Source organism: Uloborus diversus, chromosome 8 (genome assembly GCF_026930045.1).
Source record: "Uloborus diversus isolate 005 chromosome 8, Udiv.v.3.1, whole genome shotgun sequence".
In the NCBI taxonomy this organism is placed as follows: Eukaryota; Metazoa; Arthropoda; class Arachnida; order Araneae; family Uloboridae; genus Uloborus; species Uloborus diversus.
In genome coordinates, this window is record NC_072738.1 from 19,418,422 (window position 1) to 19,439,950 (window position 21,529).

General features: G+C 33.4%; 1 protein-coding gene across 1 annotated transcript in view; it reads left to right on the forward strand.

The window, feature by feature from the left end:
- Window positions 1–205: 205 nt before the first annotated feature.
- The window catches only part of LOC129228294 (glutamate receptor ionotropic, NMDA 2B-like), a 188,612-nt gene continuing 167,288 nt past the window's right edge, over window positions 206–21,529 (forward strand). Inside the window, exons 1-3 of the mRNA XM_054862972.1 lie at window positions 206–348; window positions 2,263–2,513; window positions 14,773–14,956. Coding sequence (XP_054718947.1) covers window positions 221–348; window positions 2,263–2,513; window positions 14,773–14,956 — 563 coding nt within the window. The 5' untranslated portion in view covers window positions 206–220. The remainder of the gene's footprint in view (window positions 349–2,262; window positions 2,514–14,772; window positions 14,957–21,529) is intronic.

Sequence of the window (21,529 nt, forward strand, 5' to 3'; positions counted from 1 at the left end):
CTTAAGACTCGGTAATTGTCGGTTGAGATTGCTTCAAAATTTTAAGATACATTTCAAAATAGTTTTTCTCAATTTTATTTTACCCGTAGCACGTTTCTATCAAAACTATTAAACATAATTTACACACCTTTGATTGAATACGTTTAAAATTTATTTCCAGAAAGTCTCCGACTCCAAGATCTTGCAGCTAGCGCCTTCAGTGGAACATCAAGCGGAAGCAATGCTGAGCATATTAAGAAGATATTCTTGGCACTCGTTTGCAGTAGTTACTACGCAGATAGGTGGACATGAAGACTTTGTAAGAGCAATTAGGGACATTATGCAGAAAACTCTATATAACGATTTTAAGTAAGAATAGTCTTCCCTAATTTTTTGAAATATTATTTTAAATTACACTAATTAAACAGCTTATGATAAATAATGTGTATATATTATAACGCATTGGCAGTGTTTTAATGCTTGGTATTCAAGATCAGTAATCAAAAGTTTTTCTCTTCTTCCAATAGCAACGGAAAATGACATATTCTATCGAGGTAACAGTAACTAGAATATAAACTATTAGAAGAAAAAATATCAATTCCTCTTCAGCAGGTGTAGAGCACTCTGATATTGCTTCTCCTCGGAATTTCTAAGGAGAGCCGAGCAATCCAATAATACCCCGGAATTTCACTTTTCTCACAAAGTGACCAATTAGGTCCAACTCCATGTTTAGGCCTCTCATAAATGCCAATTCAGTAGAAGTGCTTCGTCAGGCAGTCGTAGCCCACCTTAAGCCTACACAGTTAAAAAATTCCGAAACGTTACTAAGTATTTCCGTGTAACATTTCAGGGTTTCAATGGTTTTTATCCACTTCCTGGAGAAACCAATTATCATCGTCAAAAAGTTTCCTGAATTGCTACAAGTTGCACGAATGCAGACTTCTCACTGTTGTGAAAAATATTTTTAGTTCCCAGTTTAAAGATTAATTGAGCGTATTTATAAAGAGTATCAGCTTCAGTTCGGTTGTGGTCCGTCTAGGCTGATTAAGCCCCAATGGGAGTGAATAAGTACAATGCCAACGTCGTTTTGCAAAAATTGCAGGAGAATAAAATTTACTAACTTGCAATTCTGTTGTAGCTTGGGCCATGTGTGCAATATTGCATTTGGAACTTTCATGATAAATCAGGAAGGTGCCGAGTATGATAACGAATTAACCTGCGTAAGTTTACTCTAAAGTTCGAGAGACACGACTGACTTTGAATGGAAAGGTTTCTGAATTTTTCAGGAAGCTTCCAGAATAATTTCAAGAATGTTACTGAATTTTAGAGGAAAACGTTCCTGGTTTTTTTCAAGATATGTTACTGGCAGAAATTGGGCACATCAGCTGCCCATTATTTTCTAGGAACGTTTCTGAATCGTTTTTACAGTGTAAATTCTACTACAGATTTTTCGCTAGGTTTACCTTAAATATTTTAATCCAAGGCATACCTCCAACTTTTTGAAGACGTACGAGAAGTGAACAAGACTTTCTTGTTTGTTCTCATTATTTTTTTCATAGAAAGTTTTTTAGAATGGAAGAATTAGGAAATGGCTGTTGAGATAATTGAGTGCCCTTCCTTGCCAACATGTCTGCCTGGTCGCTGCCATAAACGTCGTAGTGTCGCCGAAACAATTGTTATTGTCGTCCTTCTGTTTTGATTTTCTCCAGAAGGCTTTGAAAATGTAGTTTATTTTAAGAAATGGACATTTCCCCAGATCTGACAGCCTGGATGGATGGCAGATTTTGAGTCATCTAGGATAACCATCTTATTATAAGGATGTCTGAGGACGGGCTGTTCCAGTGCGACACATATAGCCATAACCTCACTATCAAAAGTTTATTTGTGTTTTTAGTAGGTAAATAATAGGATCATGTTGAAGAATACACTCCTGCCCCGACATACTGTAAAAAATCACTCAAAGAGCTTTCGATGTAAAAGTGTAACCATTCAGGCTCAAGGTAGGGAGTAAAAATGGTCTCAAGTGCAAGAATATTTCAGCTGCTTTGAGGCAGTTTAATATTGAGGAATATTTGGGCAAGGGTAAGCAAAAGTAAAACTTACAGTTATTTTAACTATATTTTACTTTATGGCAATATATTCCGCTAACAATAAATTTACTAAGCCATTTATATTTAATTTGTTCTTCATAACAGAATTTAAACATTTTTAAGATAATAAATGTTTTTGAGAGTATTATATTGCTTATTTCTCATGTTTCTTCTTTTTTTTTTTTTTTTGTAGATTTACAATAGTGGATATTGTTACCATCAAAGGTACCCACCGGGAGGAAATTCTGAACGAAATGGGAGATCTGGCTGATAGCGAAGCTAGAATAATGCTGCTATTTGCCACACGACAAGAAGCTATAGAGATCATGGCTGCTGCTCAGGAACTGGGATTGACGGGGAAGAATTACGTGTGGATTGCCGCTCAGTCAGTTGTTGGAACAAACTTAGATACTCCGTCGGATCAATTCCCATCTGGAATGCTAGGTAAGTAAAAAATGTGTGCCCGTGTACTCACTTAGGGTAAAGTCACTTAATATGACACTACCCCAAAATAGGTGATTTTTATGTTGTGTTTTTTTTTCCTTATATGTATCAATGATCTCAGGAGGACGAAACTGTCTTAAAGTTTATGCGTCATGTGGTAACAGAAAACAGTGATTAGAACTACATTTGAGGAAGTTACAGCTGTTACCTTCCTTTCAAAATACGGAAAACCTTTTACTTCACTAAGCTAATTGCATCGTTGTTATACGTTAAAATTATAACCAAAAAACTTATTGTCTTTCGTATCGATTAGCTGTGTTTTTAATATTTATTACATTTTATGCATGGGATTAAGAACGAAAATCATGTAAGTGAATTGTGTAGTATGGTGTAAAGTTTAATATCCAGCTTTTATGTCAAAAAAAAAAAAAAAAAAAACTGCTCACTTTGACGATTTTGATATAAGATAGTCGAAGTTTTTCTGCGATTTCAAAAATATCGGCTAGAATAATACTGCAAACGCCGTAACATTAAATTTTGTCAGCATTTGGTTAACCTTAAACGACTTATCTCTGTCTACATATCTGTGACGCGCATAGCGCCTAGACCGTTCGGTCGATTTTTATGAAATTATGCACAAAATTAGTTTGTAGCATGAGGGTGTGCACATCGAAATGATTTTTTGAAAATTCAATTTTTTCTTTTATTATTTCAATTTTTAGAAAATTTTTCCTCGCAAATGATCATAACGTGGACGAGTAAATTACAAAATTATCATAACGTAGAACCGTAACATGGGCGAGTAAATTTGCGAGAAATTCACCATCCATCATTTTTGTATATATACAGGCGAACCAAATGACCATTTAATTTTCTACTACGGGCAAAGCCGTGCGGGTACCACTAGTTTTAATAAAGTTGTATGTGCTTCTAAAGTTATTAGATTTTGTTTTTCAATGTGATGTCTGCTGTCTATGAAATTAATTGCAAATGTGACGTTCAGATCTCCTAAAAGAGCAATGGCCGAAATGATATGTTATTCAATGCAGAAAAAAATGTTAAGGTTTGAAATAAATAGTTCACTAATTGAAACATAAACATATAAAATGAAGGTATTTAAAAGTTAAACTTATCTATAAATTGATTTAAAACTAACAGTTTATAATAATCCTTATATATTATTTCTGTAGCCTGTTTTTGGTTTCTACGCGAGATTTTCGTCAATTCTTGATCGATTTCTTTGATTTACACCTTATTTTAAAGCTTATCGTGCAGGCTACTGACGAAAAATAGACCCACGGTCTGAAAATTGTTTTTTCGGGCAAAAAACCTGTTTTAAAGAACCAGAATGAGGTTTTCGGTTAAATTTATAACTTTAACTTGCACTGTTACCGACAGAGCTGAATAGCTTGATCGGCAGAGCGTTCGACTGGTAACCAGGAGAATGCGTGTTCGCGCAAACGTATTAACAATCTGCATCCAAAAATTAGAAAAATATCGCGCATTACATGAACAATGAATAACAAATGTGAGGGAATACATGAGGTAGAAACGCTCCTAGCTGCAACACGGAGCTAAATTTATACTCAATTGTAAGGTTTTTTTTTTATTAAGCTTTGGCTCCGGGAAGAAAATTAAAGCATAATGTAAGCGAAAATATAAGTATCAGGTTTAAGATTTCAGACTACATTGGAATTGTTTTTTGTTCAGTAAAATATAATAAATCGTATGTTGAAATATAGATTCTTCTAATGAGTTTCTGACTCTTTGTACAAATGAAAAATATACTACCTCAATTTAAATGGTAATATATATTTTTTTTCTCTTTTTGCAAAAAAACAAATAGCGTATCACATTTTTACTACATTTGAAAAGCTTCGCTTAAAAAAGAACTTAGTTCAAAATATTTTGTATTTTAACCGTGCTGTTAAATGATGAACACGTGCTGCCATCTAAGTCATAACGGTTCAAACAGCCTGCGATAACAAATTGTATAAATTTTCAAAAGTAAAAACACTTCCCGGCAAGAAAAAAAAATTAAAATTACCTGTGTGTTTTTTTTTTTTTTTTTTTTTTTTTGCGGTAGAGCGTTTGGCTATAAACTGTCTGAACTTCGGGCCAGTTCGGGCTGTCCGACATAATAGCAGATTAACAGTAATATTACGCATTACATGTACTCAAAACATACAACAGATAACACGCGTAATAAAATAAATGCAGTGGGAATGCTATTTGGTGTTTCGACTCCTTTATGCAAGCTACAGTTAACATTCAGATAAGTTGACTGCTAATCGAAGGGTGTTCTTCCCTTTTTTTACTATTTGACTCCGTCCAGAGCACTGAGCATAATGTAAGCATAAAAAAAAGTATTAAATATACCTCAAGGGAATCCTTTTTGTGCAGAAAAACATTTGCATTGTATGCTGAAATGTAGATTTTTCTAATAGCAGTGTTCGAACTTTTGTACAAATGAAAAATTATTACGCCAAATTAAAACTACGAGTTTCAACCAGTAAATCTTTAACTATTTATTCGAATACGATATAAAACATTAAAATTATTTTCAACTTCATTAGTAAGAAAGCAATTTCTACTCCTCTGCTTTCGGCTGAAAAAAAAAACATTTTGTCTACGTTCGAAAAATTACACTTAAAAAACGGAATCAGTTCAACTGGTTTTGGTTTTGAATTTTAAGTGTTCGATTAAAAGAAAAACAAGTACTGGCTTTTAAGGAGTACAGGTTAAAGAAGCCTGCTATGGGAAATTGTTGAATATTCAAAAATAAAAACACTTATTTTTTCAACCGAAATTATTACTTCTCTAGAATGTTTGTTTCAATCGCTACGTGAGATCTTCCTCATTCTTTTATCAAATTCCATGTTTTACGAATAATTTTAAATCGTATCATGCTGGCTAATGACAAAACATAGACGCATAATCTTATTATATTTTTTTCGGCGAAAAACTTTTTTACTGTGTTTTATTACGCATTCCTTCAATGAATAGCATTTGAAAAGGAAGGCACAGTTGCTAGGTTTGTTGGAGCATCGTACTGTTAATCAGAATGGCGCCAGTTCAAATCCGTGCCACAAAATATCTCTTTAATGTTTCTTTTTTTTTCCGTCAGATGCTTACATGGGCAGGACTGTATTTGCGACAACCTGTTTTTTCACATGCAAAATTACTGATTTTTCACGTGTCACTCAGCTACACTTTTATTGATATTTATATTTGCATTGAAAATACGTACAACCAAAAGGGGAGCGATGATCAAATTATCACAACGTTGTATTTAACGAGGTTTTGTTACTGATGTCTTCACATTACATGCCTTCTCTTGTGCGCTTACTTTTTTCCGTTTACTTTTTTCGGTTTTTCTTCATAATATTTTTTCTTTGAAATTTTTAAAGAGCGAAATGCCTTATGAAACGATTCGAAGTACAGTGAGGAGTTCCGCACGGGTCGACTAGTTATATATTATTTCTGTAGCCTGTTTTTTGTTTCTACGCGAGATCTTCCTCAATTCTTATTCGATTTCTTTGATTTACACCTTATTTTAAAGCTTATTGTGCAGGCTACTGACGAAAAATAGACCCACGATCTTTAAAAAAAAAATTCTATCAGAAAAACCTGTTTTAAAGAACAAGAATGACGTCTTCGGTTAAATTTAAAACTTTAACTTGCACTGTGATCGACAGAGCTTAACAGCTCGATCGGCAGAGCGTTCGACTGGTAACCAGGAGAATGAGTGTTCAGGCCCATGTCCGGACAATCTGCATAAAAAAATTAGAGAAATATCGCGCATTACATGAACACTAAGTAACAATGAATAACGAGTATCAGGGAATAGATGAGACGGAAACGCTCCTTGCTGTTATGAAAATTTAATGCAGCATGGAGCTAAATTGATTCTTAATTGTAAGGCTTTTTTTGTTTTTAAAGCTTTGGCTCCGGTAAGAAAATTAAAGCATAATGTAAATCGTACATTGAAATACAGATCTTTCTAATGAGTTTTTGACTCTTTGTACAAATAAAAAATTAATACCTCAATTTAAAGGGTAAAATATATATTTTTTCTTCTTTTTGCAAAAAAAAAAAAACATATAGGCTACCACATTTTTACTACATTCAAAAAGCTACGCTCAAAAAAGAACTTAGGTCAAATTATTTTGTATTTTAATCGTGCTGTTAAATGATGAACATGTGCTGCCATCTAAGCCATTACGGTTCAAGCAGCCTGCGATAACAAATTGTAAAAATTTTCAAAAATAAAACACTTCTCTTCAATATCTTATCTTATATATTATTTCTGTCAGTAATCGAGATCTTTCTTATATCATGAAGAAATTCTCCCTCATTTTAAAACTTATCAGGCCGGCTAATGAGTAAAAATAGACTTACGGTCTAAAAATCAATTAAAGTTTTCGGAAACGCTCCTTGCTGTTGCAAAACCTTGATGCAGCCTGAAGTTCTTATGAAAATTTTTTTAAGCGAAGTTCTAATACAATTTAAAAAAATAAATAAAAAAAAAAATAAAATAAAATATATATATATATATAACTTAAAAGCACTGGACTGAGTTGTTCGGTTAAATTGATAAGTTTTTTTCGGTAGAGCGTTCGGCTATAAACTATCTGCACTTCGGGCAAGCTCGGGCTGCTTGACATAATAGCAAATTTACATAATGCAGTGGGAATGCTACTTGGTATTTCGACTCCTATATGCGAGCTACAGTTATCATTCAGATAAGTTGACTGTTAAGCAAAGTGTTTTTTTTTTTTTTTTTTTTTTTTTTTTTTTTTTTTTTTTTTTTAACGCTTTGACTCCGTCCCGACCACTAAGTACAATGGAAGCAAAAAAAAGTATTAGATTTGCTTCAAGAGAATCCTTTTTGTGCAGAAAACATTTTCATTGTATGCTGAAATGTAGATTTTTCTAATATCAGTGTTTGACCTTTTGTACAAACGAAAAAATACTATGCCAAATTGAAACTACGAGTTTCACCCAGTAAACTTTTAATTATTTATTCGAATACGATGTAAAACATTAAAATTATTATCAACTTCATAAGTAAGAAATCATTTTATACTCCTCTGCTTTCGGTTGAAAAAAAAAAACTACTTCGAAAAATTACACTTAAAAACGGACTCAGTTCAACTGGTTTTGGTTTTGAATTTTAAGTGTTCGATTAAAAGAAAAACATGTGCGGGCACTTAAACCGTAACGGTTAAATTAGTCTGCAATGGGAAATTGCTCAATATTCGAAAATAAAAACACTTATTTTTAATCGAATTTATTACTTCTCTAGAATGTTTGTTTCTATCGCTACATGAGATCTTCCTCATTCTTCAGTCAAATCCCATGTTTTACGAATAATTTTAAATCGTATCATGCAGGCTAATGACAAAACATAGACGCATGATCTTATTATTTTTTTCGAGAAAAGCTTTTTTGCTGTTTTTTATTACTCATTCCTTCAATGAATAGCATTCGAAAAGGAAGGCGCAATGGCTATGTTTGTTGGAGTGTCGTTCTGTTAATCAGAAAGGCGCCAGTTTGAATCCTTGCCAGTAAATAGGCCTTTAATGTTTCTTTTTTTCCTTCAGATGCTCACATGTGCAGGACTGTATTTGCCACAACCTGTTTTTTCACATGCAAAATTACTGCTTTTTCACAAGTCACTACTCAGCCACACTTTTATTGATATTTATATTTGCATTGAAAATACGTACAACCAAAAGGGGAGCGATGATCAAACTATCACAACATTGTATTTAACGTGGTTTTGTTACTGCTGTCTTCAACTTACATGCGCTTCCATTTTTCCGTTTATTTTTTTCGGTTCTTCTTCATAATGTTCTTTCTTTGAAATTTTTAAAGATCGAAATGCCTTATAAAACGATTCGAAGCACAGTGAGGAGTTCCGCACGGGTCAATTAGTGCAACGATAGTTTCATTTACTACCAGTGAATACTTAGTCTTTTGCTGATATATATTTTTTAAAAAAGTTTTGATGTCCGCAATTGGTATTTTATCTTTTGGGTTGTTTCGTGGAAGTCCTTGAGGTATCTTAAAGGATCGAAGTTGAAGTTTAGACAAAGTAACGTGTTGAACACAGCAGTGGTTCTTAACCGACTCCTATCCACAGTAGAGAAGAATTTTTACCGACAATATGTCAAAAACTATTTTATGTTGTTTTCAGCTGAGAAATAAACTGCATTATTCAGTCTTCATTTTTAAGAAATAAGGGAAAAAAGCATTTGTTTAATAGTAAATCATCAAAACCAAATTTGTGGTTTTCATTTTTATCTTCTTCATTGATGCTTTCAATTCTCTTTTTTTTTTTTCATCCTTCTCTAGAACTAGGCTTTCAATTCTGACATAATGCATTTCAGAGAGCAGAAGACCTATAGTTTCAGAAGAAAATAGTTTGCTCCTCTTACCTTGCTCTAGTCTGATACTCATAATTGGAAATTAATAAAAGTCAGTTGAATACTTTTCTGACATTAGTCTTGAAAAAGTACGAGAGAATTTTTTTCTACAACCTCTAAAACGTTTATTGTCAAGCTTGAGTTGCTTCTTCTGATACCTGTCCAATTGGAAGTATAAAACGTGGTGTGACAACAGCAGCGTGCACTGTAAAATATTCCGTGGAACGTTCCAGGATTTCACAGGTTTTCACCTATTTCCCCGTAAAATTAAGTATCTTTTGAAAAACCTCTCCTGAATTGCTTCAAGATGCACGAATGCAAACTCGTCACTGCTGTGAAAATATATTTATCTACCAGTTTAAAGTTTACTTGAGTGTATTTATTTTGTGTATCGTCCTTGAATGTATTGTGGTCTGTCCAGGTTGATTAATCTGCCAATGAGAGTGAAAATGTCTCTGGATAGCTGCAGCTTCGCAAGATAAGAATTGCGTCGAATGTGACCAAGCTTCCACTGAGAGAGGAATCTGGATAGCTACAGCTTCGCAAGATAAAAATTGCGTCGAATGTGACCAAGCTTCCACTGAGAGAGGAAAGGTCTTAGGATAGCTACAACTTCGCAAGATAAAAATTGCCGGCTAGGGAGATGCTTGATTTTTACTTGCGATTATGCCTTATCGCTTTGGTCATGAATGCATTGATGCTCCTGGAACTTGCTTAGTAGCTCTGGATAAGGCTACTATATGACGAGAGCTGACTTAACTGACATTTTGGTTCCAAAATTGTAGGGTGGCAAAATTAGTATTTGTAAAAGCCTCGTTGCAGAAAATTGGTGCCCAAACTATAGATGTGTTGCCTGATGGATGTTAGAATTTTTATTTCTGTAAATGAAGAAGATTTAAATAATATAAATTAAAAACAAATAAGGTGTGGAAAGGAGGTTCATTACAGTAAACATTTTCCAATACACTTTTGAATATGTGAACTATGTTATCATTTTAGATTTACCTTAAGGGATATTTTACTCATCATTAATTTTTTTTACGACACAGCAACCAGCGAATATTATAACGTAATTATTAATTTTAGAAACAGGGTTGGTTCCTATGTAGTCTTAGAACTAAAATATCGGATAAATCGTTCTATCCCTTTTAAGTTGTTCTAGCTCTGGAAGGTTCTAGATAATTGTATTAAACCTACTGAATTTCCCTTAAGTGCTCTAGACTAGCTTTAACCAGGGAGATCTTCAGAATCTCTATGATCTTCAGAAACATTCAAGGCTAATTTCAGGAAAGTTACTGCTTTGTAGCGGAAAACATTCTTGGTTGTTTCAAGATATATTACTGGCGAAAATTGGGCACATCAGCTGCCCACTCATTTCCAGGAACGTTTCTGAATCGTTTTTACAGTGTGTTTCAAATTTTGTGCTCAGTGAGTGACAATGGACAGTACTCATGTAGTTGCAAATAAAGTTTAAGGCGACAAGGGACCTTCAAACTCGATGAAACCGACCAAAATATCGATTTTTCTTTTTTACTTGCTTTAAATAATCGAAATCGTTTTCCTTCAGATGAAGAAAAAGGTTTTCATTTCCGACCATTTTTAGCGAAGTTATTGTCGATTAAAATTTTGTAAACAAAGAGCCACGCCCCCCTGTGACAGCTGTCAAAGATGTAAACAAATCAAAAAATATGATTTTTCTATCAAAATAATATTTTTTTTTGGAAATTTTTCAATTGGCGTATCTTTAACTGTAACCGTATTTTTCGTCAGCTTTGTGTTTGTTTACATTGCTGTCTCTTACGCTCGTTTATGATTGCTTTTTACTTCAGTTTCCTAGTTCTTTCTGCCCGCTTGCTATTTCGTTTTGTTTTTATTTGTTTATTATAGTATATCATTGTTATAGCTTTATTTGTTGATTTATTTCGTGTTATTTTTATAATGCACACCATTAGTTCGAAGTGGAGAAAGCCGAAAGGCCGCTCATCAAAAAAATGTGCTATTGGACTAGCAAACTATAAAAAAGGCATTGAGCGGAAATCAACAGTTGAAAATGTGACTGTTGCTCAGTCCACATCATCAAATGGTTTAGTGAATGCTGGTAATAGTCAACCAGCATACACAATTATGGATAACTCAATGTGGAGTGCGCTTTTAGCTGAAGTTCCATGCAGTGAATGCAAGAACAAAAACTTGGATGTGGTTACTCACCAAGTTTATGGCTCTTCTGCAAAAATTGAACTACTCTGCAAGTCATGCAATTACAATTATGGGTCATCCTTTTCCAGTGCTCGTTCGTGATATTAACAGTCGAGCTTTTTCTGTGAACAGTAATTTAGTTAGTGCATTTTTGTCGATGGGCAAAGGATATGGATCATTAGAAATCTTTTCGATGATGCTCGGTGTACCTTGCATGGATAGTAAAACTTTTTCGAAGTGCATGGACAAACTTGTCGCACAAAATAAAGAAGCCAAGTATGAAGTGCTAAAGCTGTCTCGTGACATGGTACATCAACATTACTATAATGAACTCTCCAAAACGTCGGATATTCTGGACATCTGCGTTTCGTACGATGGAACATGGCAGAAGCGAGGCCATTCATCATTATATGGCATAGGCCTCGTTATTGATAACGCAACTGGACTAGTTGTTGATTACGAAGTACTCAGCAAATATTGCCATGAGTGTACAGTAACTGGAAAAGACTTAGGAGTAAACAGCGCAGAATATGACGTGTGGTATGCCGGTCATAAGTCTGACTGCCAAAAGAATTATAGTGGTTCATCAAACAGTATGGAAACACCTGCAGCTGATATATTGTGATCAAGATCACTTGACCACAAAATGCGATACACCACTATGCTTTGCGATGGGGATGCAAAAGCATTTCAGCATTTGACTGAAAAACATGTTTATGGGGAGACTACAATCAAGAAAGAAGAATGCATCAATCACGTTGCGAAAAGGTTAGTAACGGGATTAAAAAAAAACGGTGCAAGAGTGGAAAAACAGAGGCGTCACACTAGGCGGGAAAAAAAGAGGTGCTCTAAAGGATGACACCATACAACGACTTTATAACTACTATAGGACTGCCATTAAAGAAAATGCTCCTGATGTTGCAAAAATGAAGTCTGCAATTTTTGCTTCATTATTTCACTGCATGTCGACAGATAAAAAGCCCATGCATAATAAATGTCCAGTTGGTAAAACTTCCTGGTGTTTTTTCCAACGAGCATTGGACAAAGGCGAGAAGCCAAGTAGCCACAAAACAATGAAAACTGTATTGTCACAAGATGTAGTAGAAAAGATTATGCCAGTATATCAACGACTGGCATCAGATGATATACTGGCAAGATGTGCTTCAGCTAAAACGCAAAATGCAAACGAGTGTTTGCATAGTGTAGTTTGAACAAGTGCCCAAAGGAGATTTTTGTATCAAAAAAGAGACTGGAACTAGCGGTACTGTCTGCTGTTAGAGAGTTCAACCTTGGATGCGTCAGGTCATTTGAAATGATCACAACAAATGTTGACCATAATGACTTTTCCATGGCTATTGCAGAAAAGAGAGATAAACGACGACCTCAAGTGACTATAAACACAAGAGAAATTAAAAAAAACAAAAATGTTCAACTAAAAATGCTAAAATGTTGAAACGCGAGGGCATGACCTATGGGGCCGGTCAATTTTAAAACACTCTCGTTGAAAATTTATTTTGAATATTTAGTGTATAAAATTCTATTATTGATTATATATTAGTAACAGGATAATAAACATGCGGAACCCACATAGAAGATCTGCTCTCTATTTGATCATGTTACCGTCACCATCAGATTTCCCTAATGTTGTCAAAAATCATTACATGTTCTACACAGCAGCTAATTGTTTTTTGTCATGAGTTATTGGATATTTGATTGTTTATCCACAGCTTATACTTATGCATATAGTTTCATTCTTCAAATAATTGAAGTTTATTTCATATGTATTTTCATCATATTATTCATCCATATTTTTAAGGTTGTCTTATAATTATAAAAAAGGTTTGTAGCAACATGGGTATCACACGCAGCAAAATCCAGACTGCTTTTTTACAGCTGCATAATTGAACAGGTGCTGTTATCTTTATTGGCGTATCCTTCAACATATCAAAATTTGCAATGTTGTATGAATTTTTTTTTAACCAAAGCATCATCGTTGAGCATTCCAAGCTTTTTTAAAGTTAGTACAGTAGCTGTCTAGATTACACTTAGTGATGACGAGGCAGAAAATCTCGCCAATTGTTGTGCAAATCATAACAACTAAGAAAATTTTATATAATAATATAAATGATTGGTGCAAGGTGACTGAAGCAATGCCGACATTTGACATAATGCGGCAATTGGCATCTTGGACTTGGTCCCCGAATTACATTTGTTGCCCCAGTAACCAAGAAGTATTTACATAATATTTAAAAAAATTAAATTGAAAATAATAATAAAAATCAAACAGAAAATACCCAAGTAATATACTTATATTAACTTATGTGAAAAAAGTATAACATTCAGCCAAAACATTTCTACCTTTTTTATAAAGATATTACCATTTCTCTGATTTTTTTAGCAAGTTCATATTGTATGATATTACAACGACAAAAGCTTAAAACACTCATTAATTCAAAAATTTTCTTATTTTTTAACACTACATTAACTATTTATCATACTGCTTTACAATAAAGAGAAATACCTACAACTAATATGTAAAAAAAAAGCAGTTATTGACAATTTTTCATAAAAATTGCCGTTTTCTCCGATTACGGTTTTTCAACATTTTAATTACTTCGAAAAGTTCCATGCGGCTTAATTTTTGTTCAATTTACTTAAAACTTTTTGTGTGCATTCAATATATGTGTAAGATTAATTTGTGCTATCAAACTAAATTTTTCTAATAAAAATAGCACTATGACATGCAAGAATGTTCTTTTCAATCAAGATTTTTAAAATTTTTTGTAATATTTCACTTTTTTTTAATTATATCTTTTTTTAGACAACTACTACATAGTTGGTGTAGGGTGCATTCTGTTACCCTGTCTTGAAACAACCCCCAAAATTTTTATCGAAGCAATATTTCAAAATATATTGCGCTCGGAACTTTTTTTAAACACGCTCATTTAAAATTTAAATTTTTCAAAAAAAATTTAAATTTTAAAAAATTTTTAATGAATTTTGGTACAGTGTTATACATTGTTAAAATATGTTAGCACACAATTTTTTAAAGAAATAAAGCAAAAATTGAAAAAAAAACTGAAATTAACTCCCTTGTCGCCTTAACCTACTTACATTTGTCAAAAGCAAATTTCTCCGCACCAATTATCGCTTTAAGCCAGCGTATCAAGGTTTTATCTGTTTTTCTAATAATTGAGAAGCTGCTTCAGGTTCCACAAAGAATCTTTTAAACATATTTCTGTCATTAGTGTTTCCCAACATGGCCTTAACATGAGGAGGCTAGGGGATGCATTAATAGTGAGGCTCTCGAGGAGAAAGGTGAAGCATTGAAAAAAAATCAAATCAAATTTTATTTTAATATGAAAATTACTAAAATTGATAAAATTAGAAGGCGGCATTCAACATAATCTAGGAAGGGGACCCAGAAGAATTCCTCGGGCCATGGTTTCCAAACCCACGGTTAGGTTATTTACTAAAATGCCCAAACATAATAATTTTGTAAATAAGTAAAGAAATAGAGCATTTAGGAAACCAACAGAAAAGAAATACTAACAATACATACCAATGTCTTAAAGCGTTAATTTAAAGAAGTTTTGATGAATTTCATTGTAGTTTTCCTACTTTGATTTTAGGTGTGTATTTCAATACCACTATGCACAGATTATGGGATGAACTCGAAAGAGCTGCCATCGTGTTTGGTCATGGTTTGGAGCTTTTCACGAGTGACCCAAAAAATGCTAACATCAGTTTGACACCAAACCTGACGTGCAACGGAACTGGTCAACCAAGATGGAATAGAGGCGAACTACTTTTTAAGTAAGTACTGCAGTTGATGTAACATCTCACGTGGTTTAACATCAGGTCGAACTTGTAAGGAATTTCAATTTTCTCTATTTTATGATGTGAAGCGGTAAGTACGAAACGTAACAAGTTATTTTTTGAACCCCTTTAAAAGAACATTGAATTATAGTAGTTTTTAGTGATGACAAGTCAAACCTAAAAATACTGGAGAGTTCCTGTGCACATACTGGTCGCAATATATTATGGTTTATAACGTGTTAACAGAAATATGTAGTAGAAGCTAATAGACAGGTTGTCAAATGGTTGGTCAGATGGAGATTTTTCTGAAATGGAACATATATCAACCAATATTATTGGCATTCGCCGTTTTCTTGGCACCAAATTATTCTTGTCCGAGCCAAACATAAGACTGAAATCGCCAAATGGCACATTCATTTATTTGCATCTAGTCTATCTTTACCGTAATAGCAGTACAGTTTATTTTCAGTTGCTGTATTTGAGGTTTCGGAATATCGGAATTTCATAAATTTTGATATTCACTTAAAAGAATACAGAAATATCACTTTAAATGTAATGCACTGTAATAAAATTCCGAAACGTCACTTGTTATTTCTGTGGAACTTTCCGGGATTTAACAGGTTTTAATATGTTCCCCGTAAAAACAAGTATCTTCGCAAAAACAGTTTCCTGAATAGCTACAAGTTGCTCGCATGCAGACTTTTCAGTTGCGGAAAATATTTTTAACAACCATTTTAAAGATTGAATAAGAGTTGTTTATTAAAAGTATCGAACTGAAGTGTGATTACGGCTTATCTGGATTGACTAAGCTCCAATGAGTGCGAGAAAGTCAATGGATAGTTACAACTTTGCAAAGAAGGAATTGAAGGCAAGAGAGTTGCTTGTTTTTTTTTCTCTTGCGTAGCCTTGGCTGTAGGGTTTCTAAAACCACGGGTTTTCAAGGAAAAATAGAAAGTTTTTAATCAATTGCATTGAACCTACTACGGTTCTCGGTGCTTTACTGAACTATGGAGAGTTCGCAATTCTTCGGAAAGGGTCAAGTTTAATTATTTAAGAAGGTTACCGACTTTTAGCAAAAAAGTTCCCTGGATTTTCCAAGATATGTTACTGGCAGAAATTGGGCACATCAGCTGCTAATTATTTTCCAGAAACGTTGATGAATCGTTTTTACAGTGTAGGTGAAGATGAATTAGGTAAAACATGTATCGTTTATAAAGTTCTTGCACTTGTTGAAGGTAATAACACTAGTGACGTGATAAGGCATTCCTTGGATACGAAAACAAATGCAGAGTTGTATTTTATAATCATGAAATTCAAATAACATTTTTTTTTGCAGTCACGGAACAGTGGGCAGTCAAAAGCATCTTCCTTCTTTATCAATAAATGAGTAACGCAATAGCTATTTACTAAAAATGGAAGGAAGTTCAAGTATTTTATAATGAAGACGTTTCCAAAATTTAAAAAGTATTTTTTTCTGAATGATCATGCTTAAAAACATATGATGTGACCATTTTTTAAATAATTTGTTTAAGTTTAATATTTAAAAAAATACTTTAATCGGTGCGCTTTCATTGTTTACTTGTTTACGGTTCTGACATCACAAATGATGAAATGCCATTCATTGTTGCCATTCACAGAGTAAAATATTTAATTCGCATCTTTACTGACGTGTATTGGACGATATGGTTGATAGCAAGCGTAGAGCGCAATATTTAATTCGCTTCTTGATTACCATAACGTGGAAACGCGGTGCACAGATGCGCCAAAATACATATTTGTGACGTCATAAAGACCACGCCTTGTTTGAAAAATCGGTCATTTAAAAGAAATAATGAACAAATAACTGTTGAGAAAATTAAAGTATTTTCTGGGTCCATGTTTTTTTTCTTCTTTTTTTGCTTATTCTATCAACGTCAGTGACTAAAAGTAGTACTTTTGACTGAAGGAAACAACCCCATTCAAATTGCTCATTTATCATCAAATTTAAATACTAAGTACTATAATTAAAATGTGTTTAAATTGTGCAATAATTTTGATTTATAGATTTCTTGTTGATTAAGTTTGCCTTTTGTTTATGTAATTTTGAATACGTTCTTGGTTTACCGACATCATGAAACACTGTTGTTGCGTCAATGTAATAAAAATACAAATACAAATACAAAAGTGACAACCAGCAACAGGCTCTGGGCCCAGCTAGACTGGTCCTAGTAAATTTACAATCCCCAGTGAAGATCAATGGCCCTCTTAAAACTGTCTACTCCTTTGCTCATTACCACCTCTTCCGGTAAGCTGTTCCAAGGTTCCACTACCCTGCTAAAATAATAATTTTTCCTAATATCCATGTTAGCCTAAGATTTAAATAGCTTAAAACAATGACCCCTTGTTCTGTTTTCAGTGCTAAACTTTAGCCCCGTAACATCTTTCGTTTTAATAAATTTAAACAGCTGAATCATGTCCCCTCGGTCTCTTCTTTGCTCAAGACTGTATATTTTTAGCCCTTTAAGCCTGGAATCATAATCTAAGTGGGAAAGTCCACTTATTAGCCTTGTAGCCCGCCTTTGAACCCTTTCCAATACATTAATGTCTTTCTTAAGATAAGGAGACCAAAACTGAACAGCATACTCCAAATGGGGTCTTACCAAACTTCTATATAAGGGCAGAAGTTCTTTAGATTTATTTGAAATAGATCTATTGATAAACCCAAGCATCTTATTGGCTTTGTTGCTAGCAATGCTGCACTGTTGGCTAAACTTTAAATCCTGACTTATTAGGACCCCCAGATCAGTAACTTTGTCTGCCTGACTAATGACTGAACCTTGCAAATAATAACTTGTACACTTATTTCCATGCCCTAAATGTAGCACTTGACATTTACCAACATTAACAGTCATACCCCATTTATCAGCCAACTCCGTAATATGATCTAGATCCTCTTGCAGCTGATTTGCTTGTTCTTCATTTTCTACAATCCCCATAACTTTGACATCATCAGCAAAACAATTCATGTTCCCAGAAATATTTTTGTGAATATCGTTCATAAAGACAATGAACAAAACAGGCCCTAACACTGATCCTTGAGGAACCCCGCTTAAGACCTCACTCCAATTAGAATAATTTCCCCTTACAACTACTCTTTGTTTCCTTCCAGTCAGCCAATTTTTTACCCAAATGAAAGTTCTCCCTCCTATTCCTATATCAGCTAATTTGCTAAGTAGAGCAACATGCGGTACCTTATCGAAAGCTTTTTGAAAATCAATGTAAACAACATCTACAGGCTTCTTATTGTCCAAAGCCATGGTAACTTTGTCATAGAAATGTAATAAATTAGTTGCACAAGATTTACCTTTCCTGAAACCGTACTGAAAACTAGTCAATAGATTATTAGTCTCTAGAAAATTTACTATCTTAATTTTCATCAATGTAATATTTACTAATAATAAAGCTCAAAGTCTCCCTGTCTGTAGGATGTCTGGATCTCTGTGACGCGCATAGCGCCTAGACCGTTCGGCTGTTTTGCATGAAATTTGGCACATAGTTAGTTTGTAGAATGGGAGTGTGCACCTCGAAGCGATTTTTCGAAAATTCGATTTTTTTCTTTTTCTATTTCAATTTTAAGAACAGTTTCCGGAGCAAAATTATCATAAGGTGGACGAGTAAATTACGAAATTATCATGACGTGGAATGGGAGAGCGAATGAACATAGCCAATTGGCGAGAAATTCATCATCCATTACTTGTAAATATACAGGCGAACCGAATGAACTTTTAATTTTCAACTACGGGCAAAGCCGTGCGGGTACCACTAGTCACAAATGAAGGAATATCCCGCTTATTAGAATATTTTCCGCTGATAATTGGCTATTATATTGCAGATTATAACTTTTGCTCGAATGTATTCAATAGAAATTGTTGTGATATTTCCCACGCGGTAAAAGTTGCGTTAAAACATGCGGGAAAAGAGTTTGAAAGAGTTAAGAGATTTGACTAAAGTGTGAATTAATTAAAGGTGATTTTTCTTATAACGAATCCTAAATTAATGAGAACCCGGATTTGGCTAGAAAATTAGAAATTTGATTTGTTCAAATTTTGAGGCACAAATTTTTTATTGTTGAAAGGTGATTTTAAAGAAAACAAATATGTTTTCCTTCGTCGTTCTCTCTCATTTAAATACAATTTTTCGTGGCGTTGTTAAAAAAAAATTAAATTAAAAAAAAAACAAAAAACAGTATAAAGTAACAGTAACAGTTAAAATAGATAACTGATTCCCTCTGTTTTTTTTTTTTTTTTACTACTCACTAAAATAGTTCACTACTCTCTATCCCTTATCAATGCAGGTGAAATTAATTGAATTCGAAGGTGGATAAATGCTTGACCTTTAAACTGAACTTAAATGTAAAGTAAGTCTGAAAGCCAAGAATTTACTCGTACAGAGAAAAAAAGAGCCAGTTAAAACTATACATCAAACAATGATTTACTAATTAAAATCTACATCTTAAATCACGAACTAGATTTAATAAATGAATGAAAACCAAGACATAAAATTTCCACATGATCAAAAATTAATTCATCAACTGAAACTGATAGCCAAAAATTGAATTATTAATAAAAGATAAAGATTATATGACGCGAAAGAGCATGATTGATTCTGTAATACGAAACTTGATAACCAATTAAAGGGAGCTTCAATTTTAAATCATTAATAAGGTTATTTCCCAATGAAAAACTGAAAATCATAAAATTAACCCACCATAATGTTATTGAATGAATAAAAATTGAAAGCTATAAATTATCCCAGTAGAAAAGGTAAAAGCGTAAAATGAAACTTGTGAAAAAAATTTTTGACCCAGTTTAAATTCGAAATATCAAATCTTAAATAAATAGCGGGTGAAACTAGACTTCAAATGTGTGTTTTAAATTCTAAAATGCAAGTCATACAATTCCAATCATCCTAACATTTTCTCTGTAGAAAGAAATTAATTCATTGATCTGTAAGAATATTGATGAAAGTTAGTTTTTTACTTTCAAATTCCTGCATGTTTCAAAATCTTTTTCTTAGAAAGCTACAGAAACTGCTATGTCTTACGATGCGTATTATTCTCTTCTGCTCAAAAAACATTAATGGGGTTGAGCTCTTGCGAACTGAATATATACTCGCTCTAGTAAATACTTTTTGACACAAGAGAAAAAGGAAAAGTTTCAGAAACATGTTTTTTTCTTCTTTATCTCACTTTTTCTAAGCAACTAAAAAAGTCTTTTTGTCCAAATTTCCGAGTAGTGGAAACATTGCTTAGTCAAGAAAGGAATGATAATAGCTTTAAAAGAAGTCATTCTTTGTGTAGTCACAAAAAAATAAGTCCTTATTCTTTATTTTAGAAATGTTACTAAAAATCAGTAAGATTTTTTTTTTTAATTTTAAATTTTTCTGCTTTAGTTTTGCAAACGACAAGTAAGGGAAACATACATACTACTTTATGTTTCATATTTATAACTCCAATGAAACTCATTTTCTATGTAAAGGGTTTTTTTTTTCTTTAGTTTTTACTTAACATTGTACTAAAAATTGCAAAAATGAATAAATTAAAAAAAAGTTAAAATAATCGCTATTTTTTTCCACGGAATGAGCGGATGTGGATACATGTTAATTATTTGATTGAAAATTAATTAACATACTCTTTTATCTATGAATAAAATGTGAACATTTTCGAAAAGTAAGCGATTTGTGCTTTTTAAACCTATTATATTACACAAAAAAAGATTATTAGTTTAAACATACAGCATATTTGATCCAATACCGCCTTCTGCCGTGAAAACTTGAAAATAAAACGCAATTTTCTTTGGTGTCATAGAATACAATTGCTGCCATAAGGTATGACTTCAATACAAACAGTTTAATTAACCAACTAACGCCAGCTTTGCAGTATTACAACGTTTACTCATTCAATTAGGGATATCTCTTAAACAATAAGAGTATGTGTATTCAGTGGCGTACCTAACTTAGGTGACACCCGAGGCGGTAATTGCCCCCCCCCCCTCAGAAAAGCAAAAAAAAAAGGTTTTAGCATTCTATGTTAACCTGAAATTTATACAATGTTCAGAAACAACTACATACTTTTGAACGAAATTTTCAGTAGGCTAATGTACAAAAGACAAAACAAAAACTGAATCATATTTATTTAACTTGCCCTAAACGCCTATTTGCAGGGTCGTCGCAAGGTCAAAAATGGATTAGGTGTGTATTATGAAATGGATAGCTCCTCAATTATTTCAAGCGCAGGGAAAGATAACTGGTTTCAGTTTATTGTTGTAAGAAGTCACAACAAGGTCAATGTACTAATTACAATATGATTCTAGTGCTGAGAATAAAAATCACTGTCAGGGGGTTTCTCCCCCGGAAAAAAAAGAAGAGGAGTTTGTATTTTTCAAAAACTTGCAATTCTACTTTGGATATCATCCCCCAAACGCGTACGGGTAAGACCCAAGGCAAACCGCCTCCTCGGCCCCCGGTAGCGACGCCACTGGTGTATATATTTATTTTTAATAGTATTTCAATTCCTTTTTATATACACATGGT